Here is a 24,244-nt window from a genome sequence, read left to right as displayed (position 1 = left end):
ACTCAATAGCAATAGCTCTAAGTAGGTCTCTACTTTCTTCCAAGTCCTCTTTCTTATTCTGTCACAGACTCACTTCTGCCCTTTGAATTGAAGGAAACAAGGATCTTTAGCATTTCCAAAGGTAGGAGGATGAGGCTTTCCTGCAGATAATACACATGGTAGCATAAACATTTTGGGGCCAGATGTTAACTCTTTTCCTCTTAAAGAGATAAGCTTCCCCTAAACTGTGAGAAAGAAGTCATAGGTATTAGCTTCTTACTGTGATAAACGGAGGTCTTTTGAAATGCTGTATAAAAATGTGCTTCAAATATAATCTCGTTAAAGAACACTTTTGAGTGACTACTCATGTAGCAAACCCAGGCTTCAAAGACGAAGAAATAGTTCTTACCCTGATGTTGCTTAGAATCTATTAACAGTAACAGCAGTAGTTACTAACATCTATATATTTACCATGTACCAAATACTGTGGTAGATATTTTACATAAATTACCTCAGTTAGTAGCTCTTAGCCAGGAAAACTCTACCCTCGCATCGCTTCTCTGTCAGAGTAACATGCATGACATGACAGCTTGCATTGATAACCTCACAATGGTGACGGCCACAGACATTGTCTTATTTTTAGATGTGTTTCTTTCTCATCTAATATATTCAAAACTTCTTTAATGTCATCTGCCCTTTGAGCCCTGTGTTGGTGGCACCCTAGTATGAACTGAATGGGAATATTATCTAGGGACATAGTATCCATTTTCCCATGGAAAGGCATTTCTACTGCCTCCAAGAGAAAGTTTCTCCCTCATGTATAATTATTCAATCCAAAGCTAACTTGAGAGCATATTGTGGGGAGCGTCTCAAGCTAATGGGCAAAGCATGGTAACCCAAGCTTGGCCCCTTCGCTGTCCTCCTCAGCAAGCAGAATGGGGTTTAGGGTCAGCCTACGTAGTGCTGCCTGCTAGAGACGACTACTTAAAGCTAGAACCTTACAGGAAACTCAAGTGCCTTGCAGTTTGAAAGTGTGATTACTATTCTCTCCAGCAGTGATTAAAAGGCCATTGTATGGAAAGATTCTCTTTTCTCCTTTATTGAAAACGTGTCTTACTGAGCTGCCAGGCCATGCTGAGGTCTTAAACTGACCCGGGTACACGGTGCTAATGCCAGCATCTATGGAATCCAAAATCAAGCTACAGCAGCCTACACCTTCCAACCCTGAGCATTTGGCAAGGCTTCTTTACAGCTCCCTTCTCTGCTGAGGCCAGTGAGACCGGGATTTGCTTGCTAGGCTATGAGCAGCTGGTGTGTGCTGAGGTTAGCTGTGTGGTTAGCTGGGGCTCCCTGAATAGCTTAGGCCTCCAAGGACTGTGTTTTTGCTGATGCTTCACAGATTCTGCCTGTTGGCTGAAAAATCAACCAACAGTGTAACAACCTGCACGATATGCTTAACTGGTTTATTTTGCAATGACTTTATAAAACTAGACAGACATTTATTTTCAGACAGAGCCACCATAAACTGCAATGATCCACCAAGATGACAATACCATGTGGCCAAGGCCTTCAGCCATATGTCCAAGTCAAAGATTAAACAAGTACACAATATGTAAAAAAAAAAAAACAAGTATGACCCACCCATTAAAAGTACATGAACCACACTACCCAATTATGCTCTATTTCTATTTTTTCATCAATCCAGCCCTTTCTACCAGATTCTATCATTCTCCTGAATTGAACTTCTCTACCCAAATTGTAGGATACTTCCATATGTGCTGCCTTTTTCACCAGACACCCGGAAAGCAGAGCCTTTAGAAGGCAGCCCCGCTCCTACAGGGAGGGAGTGAGAGAGTTGGCTGGGCTGGCTGATGCATGCCCAATTTCTCCTCCCAAACTCTAGTGACCCCAAAATTAGGACTGTTACAGTAAAGGGGTTTCCTCCATAGAATAGCAAATTAGGAATGAGTCAGTAGCTCCTTTCTCCCATAATTATTATATACCAGAAGAAAACTTACTATTTTAAATACATTCTGTAATCTTACTTAAAAACATCTGATTTATGAAATAAATTATAAGAAAATATTGCTACTTGTAAGCCCATAAAGACTGAAAATATGATTTGATAAATTAAAGGATTCCTTTAATAGGTAGATCAGGCTATCAATTATGTATGCAAATTCGTGTTTATTAAAAATGCTTTTCCACTTAAAATCTCCATGGACAAATAATTAATGACTTACAATGCATTTGTTTTATTATTTAAACAGTAAAATTCACAACCTGCCCATATTTAAATTAATAACTTTTCACCATCTACTGTTAAAAATTAAATACAGAAAGCTCAGCACATGGAAGGTAGGTCAAAATATGAGTATCTGCCTGCTAGAAACAGCCCTTTTTCTTATCATTTTGGAAGTCCGATTCTATATCAACTGTATACAGTGCCATATGCTTGTGTACAGAGACCCAGGTCCTTGTAGCAAATGCTAATGGGCAGACAATTAAATAAATGATTATTACAGATAGTTGTCTGTGGCAGACTCCCACAGTCCCCTTGTGGTGGCCCTCTCTCATGCAGTTCCTTGGCCTCTGTGATACCTCCTCAACATATGTTCACTGAGAACCCAGTATGGGTTGGACAGCTGCTGTCCTCTACATCACCCAGGTCCTTAATATGGCCCTGCTGGGGACCATTCTTCAGACCACTGTCTCACTCCTTCTCACAACTAACTGCTGGGAAGAATCTTATCAAGTAATTTGTGATGAGGTACTAATTATTTTGAATATCTTCACGTACTTCTCAGTAACAGAGTTTTTACATCTCGTATGTAAATATACCTTAACTCAAAAGTTAAGGATGATATCTGCATCCAATAAGAGGTAATTATTCTTTTTTTTTTTTTTGACCATCTACATTTTATTAATTGTTGTGTTGACAGTATGATACCTTTATATAGTGGACTGTTAAATATTGTTGGAGGTAATTATTCTTAAGATAACCTTTCTGTTTTTCTTCAAGCCTGAAAGCTACCTTCAAACAAACACAGCCACCTACGCTCTCGATATAGAATGCTCCTTGCTGTTTTATGCTGTGCTTTGTAGACACCAGAAATACAGGTTCATATGGTGGCAAATATATTCTCTATTATATTTATATGGGGCTGGTCCATTTGGTATTATCTCTGTCTGCCCTATAGAATTGTGAGAAATTCACTGTAGAAGGCGGAAACTAATACATTTGTATGGTTTTCAAATTGCCTTAAAATTATTCCAGGAAATTCCTAGTTTCATTCATTATGTCCAAATTTGTGATAATTGTTCTATATCTAAAATGTAACTGATTTATTGACAGCTTATCCTGAGACTTTTAAAATGAATACTACATGGTATTTGTCTTTCTTTGAACTAGGAGCTGAAGCTAATTTTATGTTGAAAATTCATCCTCTGAAGAAATATCCTGTGGATCTTTATTATCTGGTTGATGTCTCGGCATCAATGCACAATAATATTGAAAAATTAAATTCCGTTGGAAATGACTTATCTAGAAAAATGGCATTTTTCTCCCGTGACTTCCGTCTTGGATTTGGCTCATACGTTGATAAAACAGTTTCACCATACATTAGCATCCACCCAGAAAGGATTCATAATCAATGCAGGTATCTAGTGTTTGAGGTGGATTTCATAATGCCAAATGAAATTGCTTTCTTATAAAAATCTCACTTTGTTTTTATAGAAAGGACTAATTTTATATTTTTATTTTATTAAACGATAAGTGAAATTTTGGAGAGAAAGTATGTTCCTATCTGAAAACTTCTGAGATTATCTGTAGTTTGGACTTCTTATATTTTTTCAAATATCATTCAGTTAGTTTTTATCACAAAAACACAAATGATACTAAGTTTGGACAAACCTCCAATAATCAGGCTACCCATATATATAAATACCTCTGCCAAGTCTGTATTTCTCCTTTTCGATTGCTTCAAATTTGTTGACTTAATGTTGCATCTGTATTTCCTTTACTGCATTATGACTATATTTGTAATTATTTTATTTATGATATGATTCAAAAGAAGCTCAGCACGTGGAAGGTAGGTCAAAATATGAGCATCTACCTGCTAGAAAGAGCCCTTTTTCTCATTTTGGAAATCCGATTCTAAATAGCACATGGCCCACTATGAAACGAGAACTGACCTTAAAAATACAAGTTTCTCATACAATATTCTAATTAGCCTGTTGGATTTTCGAAGAGAAATATAAATGTGTTTAGTTCTTCCTTAATAAAACATTTCCTTTTAACACCTTCTTTCCTACTTGCACAAACTGCCCAGCTCACTTGACAGTACACACTCTCACCAAAACAACTCTGCTGTCTGTGATAGTGGAACGGGACTGACACATCTCCTCAAGGAGGGTCACGTGCCTTCTCCCGATGGGGCTGTACCTGAGGAATGATTCTCACTTTGGGGAACATCACGGAATTCTCAAAACAATTTTAATGAGTTTTAATTTTTCATCAGTAATTGCACACCAAGCATCACTTAAAAAATTAGCACCATGTTTTAAAATAATCTAATGATAGTATACTATTTTAACTAAATTCCTAAAAGAAACATTTCCCAAAAGATATTTTTCAGCTGTTCCATGCTCAAATGTGATAGGAAATCACTACAAATTCTTATCTCCTCTTAAAAAGTAACACTACATATTAACATAATAAAAGCCCTTAGGTGTCTTATATTAAAGAAACATGTTTAATTGTCTTTATTTTTCAACACCAAATGGTTATATTTCTATTTCCTACTTGCAAATAAATATTCACCAATATGTAACTTTTCTTTGATTTTATACAGTACAGATTTTCCGTTATAAAATTTCCTTGGCAAAAAAATAAACCAACGTGTTCCCTTCTCACACCACCCACACAATTGTACTGTGAGTAGTATACCTTGAATCTTTGAAGAAAGCATAGCAAAATAGAATGTGCATTTCTTCTTTACCAAACAGCGACTACAATTTAGACTGTATGCCTCCCCATGGATATATCCATGTGCTGTCTTTGACGGAGAACATCACTGAGTTTGAAAAAGCGGTTCACAGACAGAAGATCTCTGGAAATATAGATACACCTGAAGGAGGTTTTGATGCAATGCTTCAGGCAGCTGTCTGTGAGGTAAGATATTTCCCATTACTGAGTGTTTGCTTAAATGCAAAATTCCCCAAGAATTTAGGATTTTATTTTTCTCTTTGATGTATGGAGTGAAATCAGAGCATAGAAGAATACCTTCTTTTCTTTCTCATTTGTCACTAATGTTACTCATTTTGGTATGTGTTCAGGACAGAGGGGAGAGGGCTTTATATAGGAAAAGATACACTTGGAAAATCCTTTCCCAAATGGCTGTTGTGCTCACTCACCACCATCCAAGGGAAAACCAGAAGGAGCCTGTTGTCCTACTCACGTCATACTGGCTGCTCTGCACTTTGTAATCCTGGCTTGTTCTTCCTCTGGGAGAACACTAGAAATCTGTAGCCAGTGTGGTCAAATGGCTGTGGTAAAATAGAGAATATACAAATAAAAATTCATTTTATTTATGAAACAGCATTGTTTTTATGCACATCATTCTAGCCTGACTTAATGTTTGTGAACTTGAACTTAACGTTTACTTGAGATAAAGACCACAGTACAGATTTATGTTGTACAAGGTCTAATTACATGTTTATTTTAAGAGTCATATTGGATGGAGAAAAGAAGCTAAAAGATTGCTGCTGGTGATGACAGATCAGACATCTCATCTTGCTCTCGATAGCAAATTGGCAGGCATAGTGGTGCCAAATGATGGAAACTGCCATCTGAAAAACAATGTCTACGTCAGATCAACAAGCATGGTAATGTAGCTATATATAATCTTTTATTATCACTCTTTTGGTTAAAGTGTAAGTTTAAATTGGCGATTCAGCTGTTTTTGTACCAAGAAATTACCTCAAGGAACATGATACACAGTCAGTATGAGCCATGAGAGAGAACTTATGAGACAATGCAATGTATAAATGCTGGTCAATAAAATATAAGGCGAAAATACTTTGACAACATCTTGTAGCTGACTCTCTTGTGTACTACAAGGTACTATATAAATTACAAAAATAAAAGTGATGGAAGAGCTTACTTTCAAAGCAACTGAAGAACTTTGAAAGAAAAATACACACACACACACCCTAGCTTTATATAAACAAATTAGTTCTGCATGGTTGGTATATAAACACATATTAAGGATTAGTAAGAAAAGTACTTGGGATGAGGAATCCTCACAACAGGTATAATCTAAGTAGAGACAAGGAAAAAAAAAGGGTAAAACAGGGACAGCTTTCAATATTCTGTACCTCACTCCTTCCTTCTGAAGCTTGTCTATATTTAGCAGCTGATTTTTTAAATCAGTGAATATCTAGATGCTCCGAATCATATATTTACATACAATCTCCTAGAACCCTAAGCTTCCCAGCATTAGCTATTATACATGTGAAAAAATCAACCTCACAAAGCATCGTCTATTTCTGATATGGGCACACATTTATGCATTCATGCAAATGTTAGAACAGAAACGTCCAGATTTTTCTCAGATCTTTGTATCCGAGTATCTCAGTAATTTTCCCCCCTGGTGCCCCTAGACCAAAACAAACAAACAAATCACCAAAACCTGACAGTTCTGTTTATTAAGTAGTCAGGTACAAATAACTATTTCTGTCCTAAAAACGTAGCAGGCAGTTAAAAAATAATAATATACATTATAAATATTATATACCTATATTTGTGTCATTCTCAGTACATAAGTTACTAATGAGAACTTCCAAGGCGTGGAATCAGATTGGACACTGCCATCCTCACTCCCTGTTTCACACTGATCTTCATCCTGCCCAGCTTTGCAAAGATACAATGTCCTCTAAGGAACAAAGCCACATGTAATCTTAAAACGGTGAACTACTTCCAGTAGTAGTTCCTAGGTACCTGACAGATGCCCAGTCTCCCTGAATTTCCCTTGAAAATTGAAAACATTTCGAGGCACTCTGTGAGTGTACTGCCGTACTCCAAAGCACGTCATGGAACTGCAATATTTGAAGCATACAAATTATGCTGAAAAAGTGCGTGGTTCTGTGAGTAAAATTTAAATTGTTTAAATTTCATTAATCTGGAATACCACGTTAGACTTACTGAAAGTCTAGAGGAGCAACGTACAACCATGTAAAACAAGTTCAGCCCTTAGTCGGTTTAGTCTCTTGAAAGCAGCCTCAAATTTTAAAGATTTTAAAAGGCAAACTAAAGTTTGCATTGAACATTTTAGGATTTGGCATTATTCCAGCAGTGTCTTTACCCTCACTTTGCTAGACCTGCCCACTTCAATTTAGTCATTTCTTATATTTCCTTCCTTCTCATCAACCTCTTTTAATCTAAAATAGAGTCCTAATTTATTTACTGGGCAGTGGAGGAGGAGACAAGAAGAATTACTCTGTTGTGAGACAAGGAGAAGTTTGTTTTGTTTTTTTTTTAAGGAAAAATAATAATCACATTATTCTCAAATTGCATTGCTTTATTCTTTTGACGTTTTGCCAAGTCACTGAAGTCATCTCTCCAAAACTGTATTTTAGAGGGTGCTGTTGCTCATCTAGGAAGGATTCATTGAGGCAAAGGTGCTCATAATTTTAGACATACACCATGCCATAAACCCTTATGGAAATAAATTCTAATCTTGGTGGAATTTTACATAGCATTTGGGCTCTTCTGACATCAGGAATTTGGATAATCTATTATGCACTTCATTTGCCTTCTTCAACATTGCTCAATTCCTTAAAAGAATACACCTTCCACATATCACTCGTGTATTGAGTCAACCAAGGACGGTGTGTTTGTTAACACTTAAAAAGAATACTTTTATCACATCTCAGATCTGTGTGTTAAGGGATCCTCTACATAAGAATTCTCATTCCCTTCATTTCTAGGAACATGGCCCTAAAACAAAAGAAGCTGAAGCATTTTGATTGATTCCTTGACTATGCATTTATATATACAAGATATGCTACTTCTCTGAAACCTACTATATCTAAAGCTACCCTGAACTTGACCAGAAGCATATTTACCTCCTCATTTTAAAATGACCTCCATCCTGTCTTCTTTGGTCATTGTAGAGGAATTATAAAAGGTATAAATGAGACAAGTAATCAAACACTTTGCTTCTTGGCTTTATCTCCAGCAGTCAATACCAGTAATGTTGAATACTGTGTGAGCTTCTTGGTCCAAGACTCTGGTTTTTTTGTTTATAAAAAGAAATAATTGATAAAAGACGTTTTATATGTCTAAATTACACGGGCCAGAGTTCTACTGCTTGTACACATAGCTATTTCATGGGAGTCAATATGAACTCCAAGATAATAATAACTCCATATTTTCAGTATTTACTAACTGAAACCACTGTAGCAAACATTGTATACAGAATCAAATTTATATTTACAACAGCTTTATAAGGTAGTCATAATTATCCTTCTTTTACAAACAGAAAAACTAAGGGTAGAAGAAATAAGATGACTAAGGACAGTCAGCTAAAAAGCTAATAAGTAAAAAGCTGGGGCTGAGTCTAGTTCAATCCTATATTTAAATCTGTATTCTTAACCATTTTACCACAGTGTCTCGAGGGGAAAGTAGCAGAAAATACAGTAATGAATTTCTTAGTGTAATTGTTGCTTTAACTTTCTGGTTGCAGTCTCACTTATGTAAGGAATAAAGCAGATAATTTGGCTTAAATACAATTACAAAACTAGATATAATTTAAAATATTTATATTTACACATTATTACAAATTTGTATTATGGCCACTGACAAATGATATTATACTATTGAATAAATTACATTTTCCCCTGCTTTTTCTCCAAGTGCTGGAATGAAAAACTTGAGTAGTAATATAGTTTTATGATGTTTCCAGTAATAATAGCAGTTTAAAATACAGCGTTCTTTGGAAAATGTTAATGGTGTTAGAATAAAAACTGTCAATGGTGTAGAAGATAGGTTATTAACACTAAAGGGTCTGAAATTTCACCCTGTCTGCCCATCCAGCTCCTCCAGAGTAATTCCCAACCTCACTCAGAGCCCTCACAACCATTCACCCCATCCCTGACAGAGGCCAAGAATAACATCAAGGTCTCTGGAAACAATGAAAGGGGGCCAAGGAAGAGGCACACAGGTCACGCAATGAACCCTTATTAATGGGATTTTCAAATGTTGCTATGACTCTCAGTCCTGGAGGGAGGGATGTAAATAGGCAAGACACTACCAGACTTCTAATTCTAATGTGCCATATTATGATCAGTGATTCTTCACCCCTCCTATTGTGTAATATCTCAGAATTCCCTTACTGCTGCTTCATAGTTCATTCCCTCTCCTAGAGCCTCATTTGACAGATGAGCTGCTGAATTGATCACAATCATAGAGGACCCAGCTGATTTGCAGAAGGCACATTAGGCCTTACTCAAGAGTTTTGCTCCCCTGTGATAAAAACAGTTAATATTCTGCCTCTGTCTTCTTATGCCACTTCGTTTAACATGTTCTTGACTTATAGTAAGCCAATTAGGAAGCTTTCTTTTTACCATGTATCTCAACTGCTTGGAATTATGTTAAATTTTTCCAGAGGTGCAGATGCAAAAGGGAGCTTGAGAATATAATTCATTAATTTAATTCATAACTTTGAAACCTGAGTTAGCAAACTTTTCTAAAGTTATAATAACTAGATATTATATCTATCTGTGTTCTGTCTTTTTCCTGAAAGGGCTATTTCTGACATTTTGCTCTCTCTGCTGGCATCCCACAACATTCCATGCAAGTATACAATTTTCATCTTTTAGTAAAGACACAATTATTGCTGCTGCTCTGTGACTAAGAAATTGCCTCTTCAACTTCAGAAAGTATTAAATGTGTCTCTTTCTCTGCTTCTCAGCTTCTTTGTCTCAGACACATACTAATAAAAATGCTAATTCAGTGAGCACTGACTTTGTGCTGGGCACCAGGCTGAACATACTGCTCATATTATCTCATTCAGTCTTTACCACAACCCACGTTATGAGGAAACTGAAACTTAGAGACATCAGATTTCTGCAAGATTACAGAGCTACCACAATATCAGAGTGAAGATCCACACCGAAGCTATCTAACACCAGAATCCACTGATGTGCTTCAACCTGATGCTGTGCAGGCTGCCTCCATATATTACCCTTGACCCTGAGCGAGGGGGTCTTCCAGACCCTTCGCATAACTGAGCTCATTGAATCTTCGTATCACCTCGGCTTGGTCAGCATCATCATACCCATCCATAGTAAATGAAGTGGAGAGGGAGACTAAATACCTTGTCCAGGGACCTGACTCTCAGACTACGGGCTGCCCTCCAGAAAACCAGGGAATGCAACCGATTTTGAAGACACTGAAAGGAGCTATATTAGGAGTCATTTAAAAAAATATTTTAAAGAATATTCAACTCTGAAGCTGCTTCTAAAATAATTATTACTCTAAAGGTTTAAACACTTGAAAAAGATTAACTTCCTAAGCCCAAGTTTATACAGTATTCCTAATTTTGCACAATACCAAATACTACAGCTAAACAAACAAACAAACAAAAAGATCTAGAATAACTCCAAATCTACCTTTTGTCATAGATTAAGCGTTAACAGCAAAATAGCTGTTTAAAGTCAAATGAGAGGCCATTTAAACCAAACTATTATTCTAAGGGGAAAAAAGAGAAGTATTAATATTTGTTTTGTCTCATAGAAATTACTGATTTGTAATTATGAGAGTAATAACACCAGTAATTCTAATATGACTAAACTAAAGCATATAATAAAATTTTTCACCTAATTTCCTGTTTCTTACTTTGTTCTTCTCTGCTTCACACTGCATAAAAAATACAACTTTTTAAATTAACTAAGGAGATAAAATCAGTTTAGAGTGTCAGCACCTTTGGGTTTTATGAACATGTACAACTAGGAAAGTATAGGAAATGTCACCCAGGAAGAATGCCCCTAAAACGTTTTAGGTCCGTGTGCAATTGGATTTTTTTTTTTTTTTAATATTGTTACAACATTTAAAACTAACAAAATGCCTGATGGCAACTTACTGCTCGCTGAACTATCTGTTTTAAATTGTAAATGCCATGAAAACAAGAATGACTTCAATAACTTTAGAACAGACCTAATTTAAGTGCTTCTCATACTGGCAGTAAAATAGCCAGGAAATGATCTCTGCAAACAATATTTATTTTTTTTCTTTTAAATTGAAAGCAACAGTTGCACCCAGAATCACCTGGGCCAGACTCCGACTAGCCCAGCACTGCTTTTGTAATGGCTCTGATAACAAGAAACACAATGGATTGCCAAAGTCACACAATGAAAACAAAATGTGATGAAAATATGTATGAAATAGATGTTCCAATTAAATTACATGTTCATTCATATTTAAGCACAAAACTTTTTATTCCACTCTCACTGAAAAGCTTACACAAATTATTAGTCCATGCCCCTCACTTTAGTAACTAGCATATCATGATTATAATTGCTACTGTGGTGGGCAGGAGCTACAAACTCAAACACTTTTGGGGCCAGGTAGGAAGGGTAAATAAATCAGGCGAGTCAAATAAAGCACATCCCAGAGCACAACATCTCGCCTTTAGTAATGGCCTCCAAATGTCCATTATTAGGCAGTCTGTTAATGAAAGCTGTCTTTTACTAAGCAATCCTGTTGTGTTTGTCCCTTACATTACATAATACTACCCAACATCCTGGTGAGGTGTAGACATGCTGTTACCGATGTTTTATAAATAAGAAAACAGAGACACTAAAAGGATCAGGAACTTGTGTGTGGTCGCACAGCCGGATGTAGTATCATCCATGGTCAATGCCAAGCATCAGGACACGAGTCCCTACTCATCACTAGTCTGGGCATAATAATTACAGAATGGGAAGTAAAAGCCTTTACACAGATTGACCATTTAATCCCCACCACCATAACCATGAGAGGGAGATGCTAGAATTTATACCGATTTTATACATACAGAACCTGGATCGCAAAGAGGTAGACAGCCAGCCGATCAGTGCTACATAGCTAGTAACTGCAGAGCCAGGAGTTGAAGCCCCAAGTGGTCTGTTCACAGAGACCCTGCTCTTGGTATGGTTCTCAACTGAAGGGATTTTGCCCCCCTGAAGAAATTTCAATGTCCAGAGACATTTTGGTTGTTACAACTGGGGGAGGAAGGAGATACTGTCATCTAGTAGATAGAGGCCAGGGATGTTGCTAAGTATCCTCCACTGTACAGGACAGCCCCCCCACCCACAACACAGAATACCTGGCCGAAAATGTCAGTAGTGCCACTGATGAGAAACCCTGGTCTGTGCAAAAATAGGCTATTGCGATAGATGGGGACTGGCAACACATAATTTAAAGTCTTCATCTCTAAATAAATCTCTGCTATGAGATTGCTTTCATGTTATTTGTCTCTTTCCTCTAAACAGTGAACTATAAAAAAATAATCCGGGTAATTGAGTACTTTATTTAACCAAGACATTGGGGTTTCTTTTCATATCTTATTATGATATTCAATACTACATATTCTACATTATCTTATGTAAATTTTCTTATGGATCTAACTCTTTGAAGAGAAACTTAAATACTTCTTTTTTCCCCGTACATATGCACATTATTAAAATTCTCCCATACATCTCTTCACAGTTATCTCTTTAACTGAAATTGCTTTCAATGAATCTTTCTTACCTCCTCTTCCCTTCTGACATTTATAAGTTATTTCCCATAAGTCATAGAGAAGGTGTTGGTGAAGAAGAAAAATATGAAAGGAATCCTTTTGCCTTCAATTACTTAGCAGCTGTCTTGGCATGTTGCTTTCCCTTCTCCCTGAAATGCTGTTATCTGTTAATTATTTTCAGAGTTTAGAGAAACAATATGTAATGGGTTAAACAAAGGGGGCGTTAGAGATGAGGAACAGTGACGTCACCAGAACAGCTGGCTGAGAGGGAGTGTTCCTGCTAGTGAAATACAAGACATAAAAGATAAAAATACTTAAAAGTTAATGTTTCATGGAGGAAAGGGGAAGGGGCTTCAACAATGACCATTAATCCACAGCTCTCCTGTCAACAGTGGTTTATTTAAACATCTGTTACACATTTGTAATTTTAACAAATCTGCGTCAAGGTACTTGGAATTTTCTTTTAAAACAGATTTCTTTCTAGGGTTCAAAAAAATTTAAGCTTTAAAATCCAGTTGACCTTTTTAATGAGCTTCTGACCAAACTAGAACTTTCAAGATTTAAATTTTGTGTAGTTTTGGTCAATGTGACTTCCTGTTGAAAGGGGAAAGAGATTAAGAAGGCTTCGAAAGCTGCTTACATCTTGGACTGTTATTTAAATATTGATTTTATGTAAGTTAAGTATAAACTGGTTAAAAACATATGGATTAAATTTTCTTTAAGATATGAATGGTTTTAAAAATTAAGAAGGAGGAATGCCCGGTAAGCTTATTATTTTTTGTCAAAGCAAAAATATTTGAAAAGAAGTGTTGCCATTAGAAAAATACTCCCAACACAGCCACATTTACTCTTCCTTAACTTGTTCTCTTTGATTTACTAACATTAGCAAACTGTCATAAATCTATTTTAAAAGTACACATATTCCTTGCAACAAGGAATAGGAATTTATCTGGTAGAATTTATATTTTGGGGATTGTTTTTCTATATTTTAAAATTATATTTTAAAAATGGCTCTGGGCAGAATTTTTTTTTATGGAAATCCATGTGGTATTACTCTTTTAAATCTCTTCATGAACTCGTTTCGTATCATATTTAAATGTAGTTCATGAAAATTTGATTTGCTTCTATCACAGCAATTACAGATTACATAAAAAATAAAAGTGTTTTTGTTATGGTTATTATTTTAGTCTATTTGGGCTATTGTAACAAAACAAAACAAAAAACATAAACTGGGTAGCTTATAAACAACAGAAATTTATTCCTCACAGTTCTGGAGGTTTGCAAGGACAAGAACAAAGCACCGGCAGATTCAGGGTCTGGTGAGAGCCTACTTTCTGTTTCATAGATGACACTTTCTAGCTGTAACCTCACTCAGTGGAAGGGGCAAGGGAGCTTTTCCCACTGCCTCTCTTTTATAAGGGAACTAATCCCTTTCCTGAGGGCTCCACAGGCCCAACTTTCTAACACCATCACCTTGGGGGTTAGGATTTCAACATATGAATTTGGAGAGGGGGACACAAATATTTAGACCGTAGCAGTTACTCGTGCTAGTGCTAGTATTATTCAGCACAAGGTTATCTCTTATGTCTGTGTATATAAGTTTAATATGTAGGTCATAGAACCTAGGCTATAAGCAAAACTAGTAAAATTAGCTCTCTGTCACATATTTGCCAAAATACAGAAATGTTAACTAAGATGGTTTAGCAAAATTTTCCCTTAAGAAAACATGAATGGCCTTGAGGGGTGAAAGGCGGACAAAAACTACAGAGTGATTTGAACTTGAATGACGTGATAATAATTGGGCTCAGTCACATGATCCTTGGCTAATGCAACGAGGCATCAGTCAACAGGTGGGGACCACTACAGGTAAAGTCTGACATCACCTTTCTGAGAGGTGTCTAGTAAGAAGTTATTATTTGGAAGTTGAAGAAGAGCATCTATAAAAAGCAAAAAAATATCAAGGACAGTGTCTATATAACTTTAGATATAGCAATTTCCATAGTTGTCAGAATTCTTATATTTAAACTCAATTTTATTCCCCTTCCATTCATCCCAAGCTTTCTCACTACCACAAAGAATGTCACAGTTGGCTCTACATAAGTTTTATTTATCAAAGTAAAACAGATTTATAATATATATGACATTTAGGTTAAAAATAATGATAATAGGTTGAAGAGATCTGTAACTTTGTATAAGCCATTGAAAATAAAAATCATGATAATTGCTGCTAGTTTTGAGTACCTACTATATGCAAGAAACTGCACTAAATAGTTCGCATACTATTGTTATCTTTTTTATCTTGCCAGCAGTCATGGAAAGCAGATAACTATTCATATGTTACAGAGGATGGACCTGAGATAGAATTTTTATCATAAAGTGACAACCTGGGATTTGAGTACAGGGTTTTCTGCTTCTAAACAGAGTTTATAATATGTCATGTTATATATCAAATATAGTATGTGTACGTACATACGTATGTACATATGTATGCATGCATATGCAAATATTTTCATTTCAACACTTTTTACTTTGAGTCCAGTATTAATGTAAAGAGGCGCTGAACATCCTGTATTATGTTGAATTCAGCCCTCTTCGTTTTTCTGAGTTATAGGTTTTCATGGAGTTTTTGTCTATAAAATATCCTTAATACATTGATGTTGATCTTATTTTTTGAAAGAATTTAAGTGCTTCCAGTAAAACCATAACCGTACCCAATAAAGTACATTTTTATGTCAGTCATATGTTTTCCCTCCTGAGGAATGTTTGGATATGTGTGGGATCAAGCTACTAAATTTCACTCCCTTCTTTATTTCATTATCCATTAACAGGAACATCCCTCGCTAGGCCAACTTTCAGAAAAGTTAATAGAAAACAACATTAATGTCATCTTTGCAGTTCAAGGAAAACAGTTTCATTGGTATAAGGTATGTTCATTCCCAAAATATAGAAATTAAAATGTTTGCCTTCGTGGTTGACGTTAGAATACTTCCTGGAACCCCAGGTAAGGATTCTGGAGTTATTGTACTTTGTACAATCTAAATTTAATACTGTGTTAACTAATGTATATTACACAGTGTCTTAAGTTAGCGTTTAAGTATAAATTCTCTCTCTGTAATACCTAGAACCAAATGTGGGCACTGACTGATAATAATGGAAAGGACTTTCATCAGGTGACAAGCAGTTCCCACTCCAACTATACCTTTCATGTCTGGAGTCCATGGCATATCCTTATAACAGATTAGGTTGGGGAATATCAGCATAATTTTCAATAGCGTACCTAGATTTGGTCAAGGTCATCCAATACAGGAACAAGAGAAGCCATGGACGTGCCCTTCCTACATGAGAATGATCTTAGTTTTTGTCCAGAATCCTTCAGACCAGGTGAGACCCACAAGCAGAATAGACATTTAGCAGCGAGCTGTGTCACTCTGGCAGCACCACGAGACCCCCGCCAACAACATAGAACTGCTCTTCTGTGACCTTGCCATAGCTTTCTTTTTGCAGTCTTTTAGGTTCTTTCTTCTGGGAAACTCTCTTTTCTTTATTTCCATGGTGCCGTGATACCCTAGTTTTCACTGCAGGTGTCTGTTCATGGGTCTTCTTCATCTTTGTCATCTTTGCTTCGTCCTTCTACTCCCAATGTCCTTCACTTATTTTTTAATACCTCAGAGAAGCTACATTTTCATTTGTCTTCAACAAGTACTTGAACCCATTTGCATTTGCCACAAAGCTGGTGTGCCCTCCACCAGCTTCCCTAACACCCAACTACCATATCTATCGTCTGAAAGCACTACTTCATCATACCACTTCTTCCCTTGGAAATCTATAGTGAAACTTTATTTCATTGTTTTCCCAAATTTATATACCATGGAACCCCTTTTTTATTGGAACAACCGTTAATATCCATAGAAGGAGGGCTCTGGCCCAAATCAAATAAATGCCCAAACCACTTTATTAACAATAGTAACAGCTTCCACTTATTGAGAATCTACTATTGTCGAACACAAAGTTTATTAACTCATTTAATACTCTTAACAACTCATAACAATGAGGGCAGTATAAATAGTATGCCCATTTTTAAAAAATGAGGAAACTCATTTAGGGAGGTTATATACTTGCCCAACTTTTCATTAATAGCCTAAATCCTGTGCTCTTAACCTCTAAACTTAATAGTTGAATTCCAAATTATTGTGCTTTTTTGGGGGAGAGAGGTTAATTTCAATTATAGGTGACATATAGTTGACACAATATTATATTAGATTCAAGTGTACATAATATTATATTAGATTCATACTGATTAGACATTTATATACTTTACAAAGTGATTACCTCGATAAGTCTAATACCCACCTGGCACTATACATACTTAAAGTATAACAACATTATTGACTATATTCCTTATGCTGCTTTTTATTGCTTTTGTTTCCTCTTTCTCTGCTCTTTATTATTTCTTAATGGTGTAATTGATTCTAACAGTTTCTCCCTGCTCTGATAAAAAATAATTTCTGCCCACTGATAAAACATAAAACCAGGCAGTCTTAATTAACTGAATCGTGTGCAAAGTAAGAATCAACAGGTTCTGAAAACCCAACAAGCTCTGCTAAGATTCCTGTGTATGCTCTTATAATCACCTACTTTGGAAGCCCAGAGACATTTTTATCAGTCACTTCATCTGGGCTATAACAGCTTCTTAACACATCTCCAAATCCACCATCCAAGTGGCTGCAAGATGGTCTATTTAAATCACAAGTGTGACCAACATACTCCCTAGAGTAAAACATTCCCACAGTTCCCTCTGACTTAGCAGATCAAGCCTTTAATGTAGCATCAGAGACTATCTGGCCCAATTGCCTCTCTGGCCTCATTCCGCATTATTGTCTGTCTTACACTTGCCCCTCCAACCATGCTTCTAATTCTCCCGTGCACACCATTCCCCGGGCTCTTTCTCTCCTTTGTGCCACTGTTCTTGCTGCATACCCACCATGCCTGGAAGCCCACCTCCCTCACTACTTGACTAACTCTCATTCATCCTCTAAGACACATTGTTTGTTGAAATTGTTATTTATGTACCTGTGACATCATTAAGAATGCCATTGGCCTAGCAATTTAGCATCCCCAAAGTGGTATACAACAGGTGCTCAACAAAGGTTAAATGGAGTTTTAAAATCTGTGATACATTTTCCCTATTACCTCCTGAGATACCAAGTTGTTACTACTTATGTAATGGCTGGCATACGGCAGGAACTTAATGATACTTTTCAATGATAAAATGAGTGTATAAATGAATTTCAATACTTTTCATAATCTGATTCCTTAGAAATATGTACCTTAATTCCAGTCAGGCTGGTTTCGTCTCTGTTCCTACTTCATCTACAACTCAGGGAAACCTTTAAGCCCTTGCTAATTCTTTTTCTTACTGGGAATACCTAGAGTTTTCTCCGTAATTATTCAGTACCATCCATCAAAAACACCCATTCCATGAAGCTAAGCACTGTGACCATGATTGTTTTCTCCAGTCTGGACCACATGTAATAAAGTTCATTCATGGAACAGTCGTTCTGCAAAATGTTTATATGAGAAAAGTGTTTTGTAATTAAAGAAATGTTGGGACATGCATTACATAATGCTAAATTATTTCTGAATTACAGGACTTCTCTGAACTTTTAATTGCCAAGTGCACATTTTGAGTCTCTAAGTGGCAGAAACCATATGCGGAACTTCCCAAACTTATCTGCCCTTAGAACCCTTTCATGTTTAAAACCTCAAGACTATGTTCCACAGAAGATACTTTGGAAAATTCTGGTCTGTACTTTGATTAGCTTTTCAGGTCAACATGTCATGTGTGCATGCACATACACTCTTGCACACACACACACACACACACACGCTGCCATTTCAGGTGTATATGTTTTGGCTGCCCTAGTTGGTTGCTTGCTTATATTTTTCTCTTTTCTTATATTTTTTTCATTCATGTAATATCACCTTCTACAATAACTACAAGAATTTTTAATATTTGTTGATTGCTAAACCATTGCATATGACTGTCATTAAGTAAATGTCATTGGTATATTTTCTAGGACCTTCTACCCCTCTTGCCTGGAACCATTGCTGGTGAAATAGAATCAAAGGCTGCAAACCTCAACAATTTGGTAGTAGAAGCCTATCAAGTATGTATATGTTAAACACAACTTTCAAAAAATGAACTTTTAACCCCAATTTCTGTGGCAAGGTACAAACTAGTGCTCTATTCTCTTGAAAGGTGTGGTGGAAAGAACATTATGTTAGGAATTACGAACCTAAGTTGAGTCCGCTCCACCACCAACTAGCCGTGGAACCTTGGGAATTTCACTTCAGCTTTTCTGTACCTCACTGTGTCTCACTGACAATAAACCAACTTAGACTACAGGCAATCTCAGTTTCCTTCCAAATCAAATATTTGGTGAGTCACCAAATCACGGCTATAGAATATACTCTATTACCAAGAAATTTCACAATTTCCTATGTCATGAAGTAAGAAGTCCACACTCTTATTTAAAGCAGCAACCTGTCATGGAAAATGAACTATCTGGAACATAGAGATTACTAAGAGGAGTCTGTTAGGATCTCCTAGATCAATCATTTGATTGTTCAATCAGTTATTTTATCAGTTTTATAAAGCTAGTTTGATTAAAAGAATCACCTTAAGAGATGTACTATTTTCTTGAGTTGACAGTTGTATGCTGTCCCCAGTCTGTGAAGAGTAGGATCTAAATGCAAAGGTTTAAAGAAACATCTGCTCTTTCAACCTAGGTCATTCTTGGAATGAATTCTCTGTTAAGATGCTGTAATAACAGTGACTGTTACTTTAATACCACCAAGAACCAGCTACTTTCCATACATGATCTCATTTAATCTGCACAACTGACCTATAAGGCAGGTGTTAATACCCCCATTGTGTATTGTAGAACCCCAAAGAAGTGAAGCAAATTAACCAAAGGTCAAACAGCTAACAAGCAAAAGAAGCAGGAAGAGAACCCAGGTCTTCCTTAACTCCAGGCCCCAGGTTGCTTCCTCCTGTGTGATACCACCTGGTTTTGTTGTTGTTTTTTACATAGTATTCAAAGACATGCTTTATTTCACCTTGAATTTATAGACCATTAATGAAGTCTTACTTCCTCAAATTCTCTGAATCCCTTCTTGACACAGCAGAGTTGAATAGAGGAGCTCAAACATTGGGAGAAAGCTCAGGCTTCTCTTCTCATTTTTTCCATGCAGCATCTGCCTTCAACTTGGGTACAAGAAGGAAAGGCAGGATTTAGACATGGAATAGAAAATGAAGGACTTGTTTCAACTTTCTTTGTTAATAAAATAAATCTTGTGAGATTTTTTTTTTTTTTTTTTTTTGGCCAAGGAATTGTTCTGTGTCTGAAAACTACATTGAATGAAATAAAGAAGAGCATCTTTAATTATATTTCTTTCTCCCTGTTACAAAAGAACATTAGGACTGGGGATGCTTCTTATCATAGAAAATCAAACGTATGTACAATTCATTCCCATCTGTAGTTTATTCCCAGGAATAATCAAAATAAGGAAAGAGCTTACAGTGTTAGAAGCCACCCTAATTTTTATAGTAGGAACCCATTTATTATCCCAAACAAGGAATATAAATTGACAAACTTTCCTGTATGTCAGACTGCACCAAAGGGAAGGGAAAAGGCAACATTTGGTTTTATGTTCTTTATTTGCTTAGGATAGGTATGTGATGCCTTAGCTAACTGCAGTTCTGATTAACCTTAAACAATGGAAAAATACTAGTAAATCCAACAAGAACTTCCTCTGGCTAACTAATCTCCTCAAGTTGGGATCCTGTTAATATTTTATATATGTCTATGTTTTCAAAATGTTGTCTTCATAATCCAACAGAAACTATTTACATTCATTGAAGAAAAAAAGAATAAAAATATTTTTATTTTAACTTTTCATGTTTTGCACTTCATTTTTAAGAATTTCATAAGAGTACATATAAACTTGGTACATGACGAATGTGAATACATTTTATTTTATGCTTTACATAAGCATTGCCATTAGAATTAAAATTATGTATAAATTATAACTCTAATAACAAGAGCAATTTAGCTGAAATTAAGATATGAAAAATAAATTACATTGAATGAAAAAGAGAATTGTATATCATAAGAAAATTCTGCCTCTATACCTGTTAGATATTAAAAAGGAAGCTAAAGATTGTGTCTGGAGCTTGTATTGTTATAACTAGCTTAAGGTTTTAAGAAAAGCAGAATTTCAGAAGGGCAAACTGAGAACACTTTATTATTTTAGGAATTTCCTTCTGATCTATCAATCCATCATCATATCAACACCATTTGTGTATCATTAGACGTTTCTGTTGGTTTGCCAAAATTGTTCAATTAGGAGATTACAATGTATGAGCTCTTTAGGAGATTAAAAAATGTAGCTCACATAGTCTTACCTAATCCAAATAAAATTTACTAATTTGAGGAAGTATCTTACTCTAAAGATTTACTACCGTAATTCCATGACCAAATACTAATTAGTCAGCACATGTCTTTATTGATTATATAGCTGAAGAAGAAAAATTTCTCAAGTAAAGAGTTAGAAGTCACTGAAAATTACTTTTTCTTCATACCCTACTACTCATTCTCTTCCCTTAGGTACATACTTCATCTTTTCCCTTCCTTTCATTTACAAGTATATGTTAAGGACTTTTGCATGTCGTAGACTCTTAGTTGTTTGAGACAAAATGCACATGGATCTGAAATATATATTTATATATATTTAATATATTTATATATTATATATATTCATATATATAATATATAATATATACTTATATATATTTAATGCAGCTAAAACTTTTAGAACTTAAAAGATTGTGATGGAAGAAATTATGTGCTTGATACATGATAGGCTTTACATAGATGTTTCTTGAGTGATTGCATAAATGAGTGGTTTCCTGCTCAGTAAGGGGTGTTATTTCAGTATTAAGAATTGGCACAAATTTGACTGACACAATCAATCCTAGGCCATGCTTGAAGAATTTACAGGACTGTATCTGGCAGGTAATTCTTATGCCTACAGTATAGAAATGGCCTCCCAAAAATTTACCTTTCAATTCTGTCTCAAGAAGACATTTTTACTTTCATGATAGTCTAACATGTTTGAAACTGAAATGTTTCTTTAACAGCTATAAATGTCAGAAGCATGTTCCAGATTTTAAGCTGTAATGATTTACCCTCTGTGATGATATATGTGTTTTCAGTGTTTTATTTAAATTTTATCACAAAATATAAATATTATTGGATTGAAAATGGTTATTTTTGTAACGGGCTGAGTATGATTTATCTTTGAAGTGATCAAAATGCTCAGGCATGGAAATATGCAGAAGGAAAACAGAGCAATTTAATGTAGATAGTGTAATCCTTCAGTATTTCTTATGTATTTCAAATGTAATTAGATCATGATGTGGAAACACTGTTTTTATTCATCCTTTTATAGAGAGACTTTTTGATTTAGTTAAATCTGGAATGATTTCATAAGCTTGATTCTATTTAGTTTACATTTGAAAACTGCTATCGTATACAATTAAAAAATGATGTCTCTGCAGAAACTTATTTCAGAAGTGAAAGTTCAGGTGGAAAACCAGATAGAAGGCGTCTATTTAAACATTACTGCCATCTGTCCAGATGGGACCAGAAAGCCAGGCACAGACGGATGCAGAAACGTGACAAGCAATGACGAAGTATGTGGGTGCGCAGTTTTCCCATTGAAAATAAACTAAGTTGTTTGGCATGCTTTCTCACAGAAAAATCAAACCATTCTGAAAAACTTTACTTGCTACTGACTCAAAGGATCTTATTTACACTTCGAGTAACTTTTACTGTCTCTTTGTGAAGTTCCTACTTGTTTTAACACATTGACTGTTCTCTCCAACTCTAGAGTTAAAATAAATACATATTATATTTAAAACTTATTTAAAGATAATAACTTTAAACTTAGATGTTACAGCCATTATATATCACATTTCCTCAAAGAAATCTCTCCTCAAACAAGTAGTGTCTATACTTATGATGATGATAATACCATTTTGGTATCAAATCTGAAAGTTCGCCGAGTAACTAGGAAACTGAAGGTTAATAAGCCACAGAAAAAAATGGGAGTGATGAAACAGTTGATAAAGACTTAGTATTTCAAAATCTTTCATTTTCGATTATAGTGGCATCAGGAAACAGGACCAGGGGTGATAGGGATTCTCCCAGGACTAGCACAATAGAGAGGAAACACACAGAAATATGCCTTTGAAGGGAATTCTTGTTGGATGAAGACATCTTCAGTGAGTCATTTACCTCTTGAGACATCAGTTTCCTCATTTTTAACTGAATAGCTTGGACTACAAGATTTCTAATCCCTTTTCCTTCCATCTCTAAGGTTCTATGATGTTATTATTTTAATGTAATGCTATAGATAAAACTAAAAAGGGTTACTGAAAGAGATAAAACATCCTAAGATTCTAAGATTGAATACAAGAGAATCTTCCTTTCTCTTTAGTTTCAGTATATTTTTCACCAATGGATAAGTTTAGAATCTGCAGGTAGTATAGTTGTTCCAACAAGTTGTACATTTGAAATTACTTTTTGCTAGTTCCTAGTTCTTGAGGGTACTCCATAATCACTCCTTGGGTTTTGTTCAAAAGACATTATATAGTTTACAAAATATATATTTGATTCCCATTAGAGGAAACTGTACACTAACAAAAAATAGCACTAAGTTACTTTGTGAGTAAGGGTTACCTTCTTAGAAGTTGTTCTTTCAAAATCAGTTTTGGCAGAATGTTTTCCCTTATATCTTACTTTTTTTCCCTTTGTCTATATCCTTTTATTGCTCTCACATTCAACAAATAGTATAAACAGTTTAACTCTCAGGAAGAGTCATATGACCTCTAATTATATAAACCCTGAGTTTTGCAGTATTATTAATATTGGCAGTGATCACATTATCCTACACATCTGTTAATCCTTAACATTTTTAAAGACAAAAAAACATTTCAAGTACAACCCAACTGTACTAGTTTTAATATTGTGAGACTGATTCTAATTTCTAATGCATATATAACATATAAGCCTAAATTTAGATCTTTTATATCATTACGTGTGTGTGTGTGTGTGTGTGTGTGTGTGTGTGTGTGTGTTTACACACAAATATTTTTGTGCTAGGCTTTTGGTTGGGATGGATATATATCCATATATATATTATACATCCATATTATCTATTCATTTATATATCCATCCCAAGCAAAAAGCCTAGCACAAATTATTTTTAAATTGTAGTGGATCTCAGTCTAATATGGAAAATATATATAATCTTATTTGCCAAAGTACCTGAAGATCATAAGATGGAATAACAAATATAGACACATTAAATCAATCATGTTTTGCAAAAAGAAAAAAATAGAGAAAAAGAAAAAAAAT

The 24,244-nt window shown here is 35.4% G+C and overlaps 1 protein-coding gene across 4 annotated transcripts in view; it reads left to right on the top strand.

Moving 5' to 3' along the window:
- Positions 1-24,244, top strand: part of ITGB8 (integrin subunit beta 8) — a 72,040-nt gene that overhangs the window by 34,701 nt on the left and 13,095 nt on the right. For 2 of the 4 annotated variants that reach the window (XM_081079864.1, XM_081079865.1), the window contains exons 4-9: positions 3,392-3,638; positions 4,987-5,152; positions 5,707-5,865; positions 15,590-15,685; positions 18,839-18,928; positions 22,384-22,518. In XM_081079864.1, the coding sequence (XP_080935990.1) occupies positions 3,392-3,638; positions 4,987-5,152; positions 5,707-5,865; positions 15,590-15,685; positions 18,839-18,928; positions 22,384-22,518 (893 nt within the window). The remainder of the gene's footprint in view (positions 1-3,391; positions 3,639-4,986; positions 5,153-5,706; positions 5,866-15,589; positions 15,686-18,838; positions 18,929-22,383; positions 22,519-24,244) is intronic. The other 2 variants (XM_081079866.1, XM_081079867.1) reach the window with 2 other exon arrangements.

This window comes from Rhinolophus hipposideros, assembly GCF_964194185.1.
Source record: "Rhinolophus hipposideros genome assembly, chromosome: 18".
Lineage (NCBI taxonomy): Eukaryota > Metazoa > Chordata > Mammalia > Chiroptera > Rhinolophidae > Rhinolophus > Rhinolophus hipposideros.
This window is presented reverse-complemented; position numbering and strand designations above follow the sequence as displayed.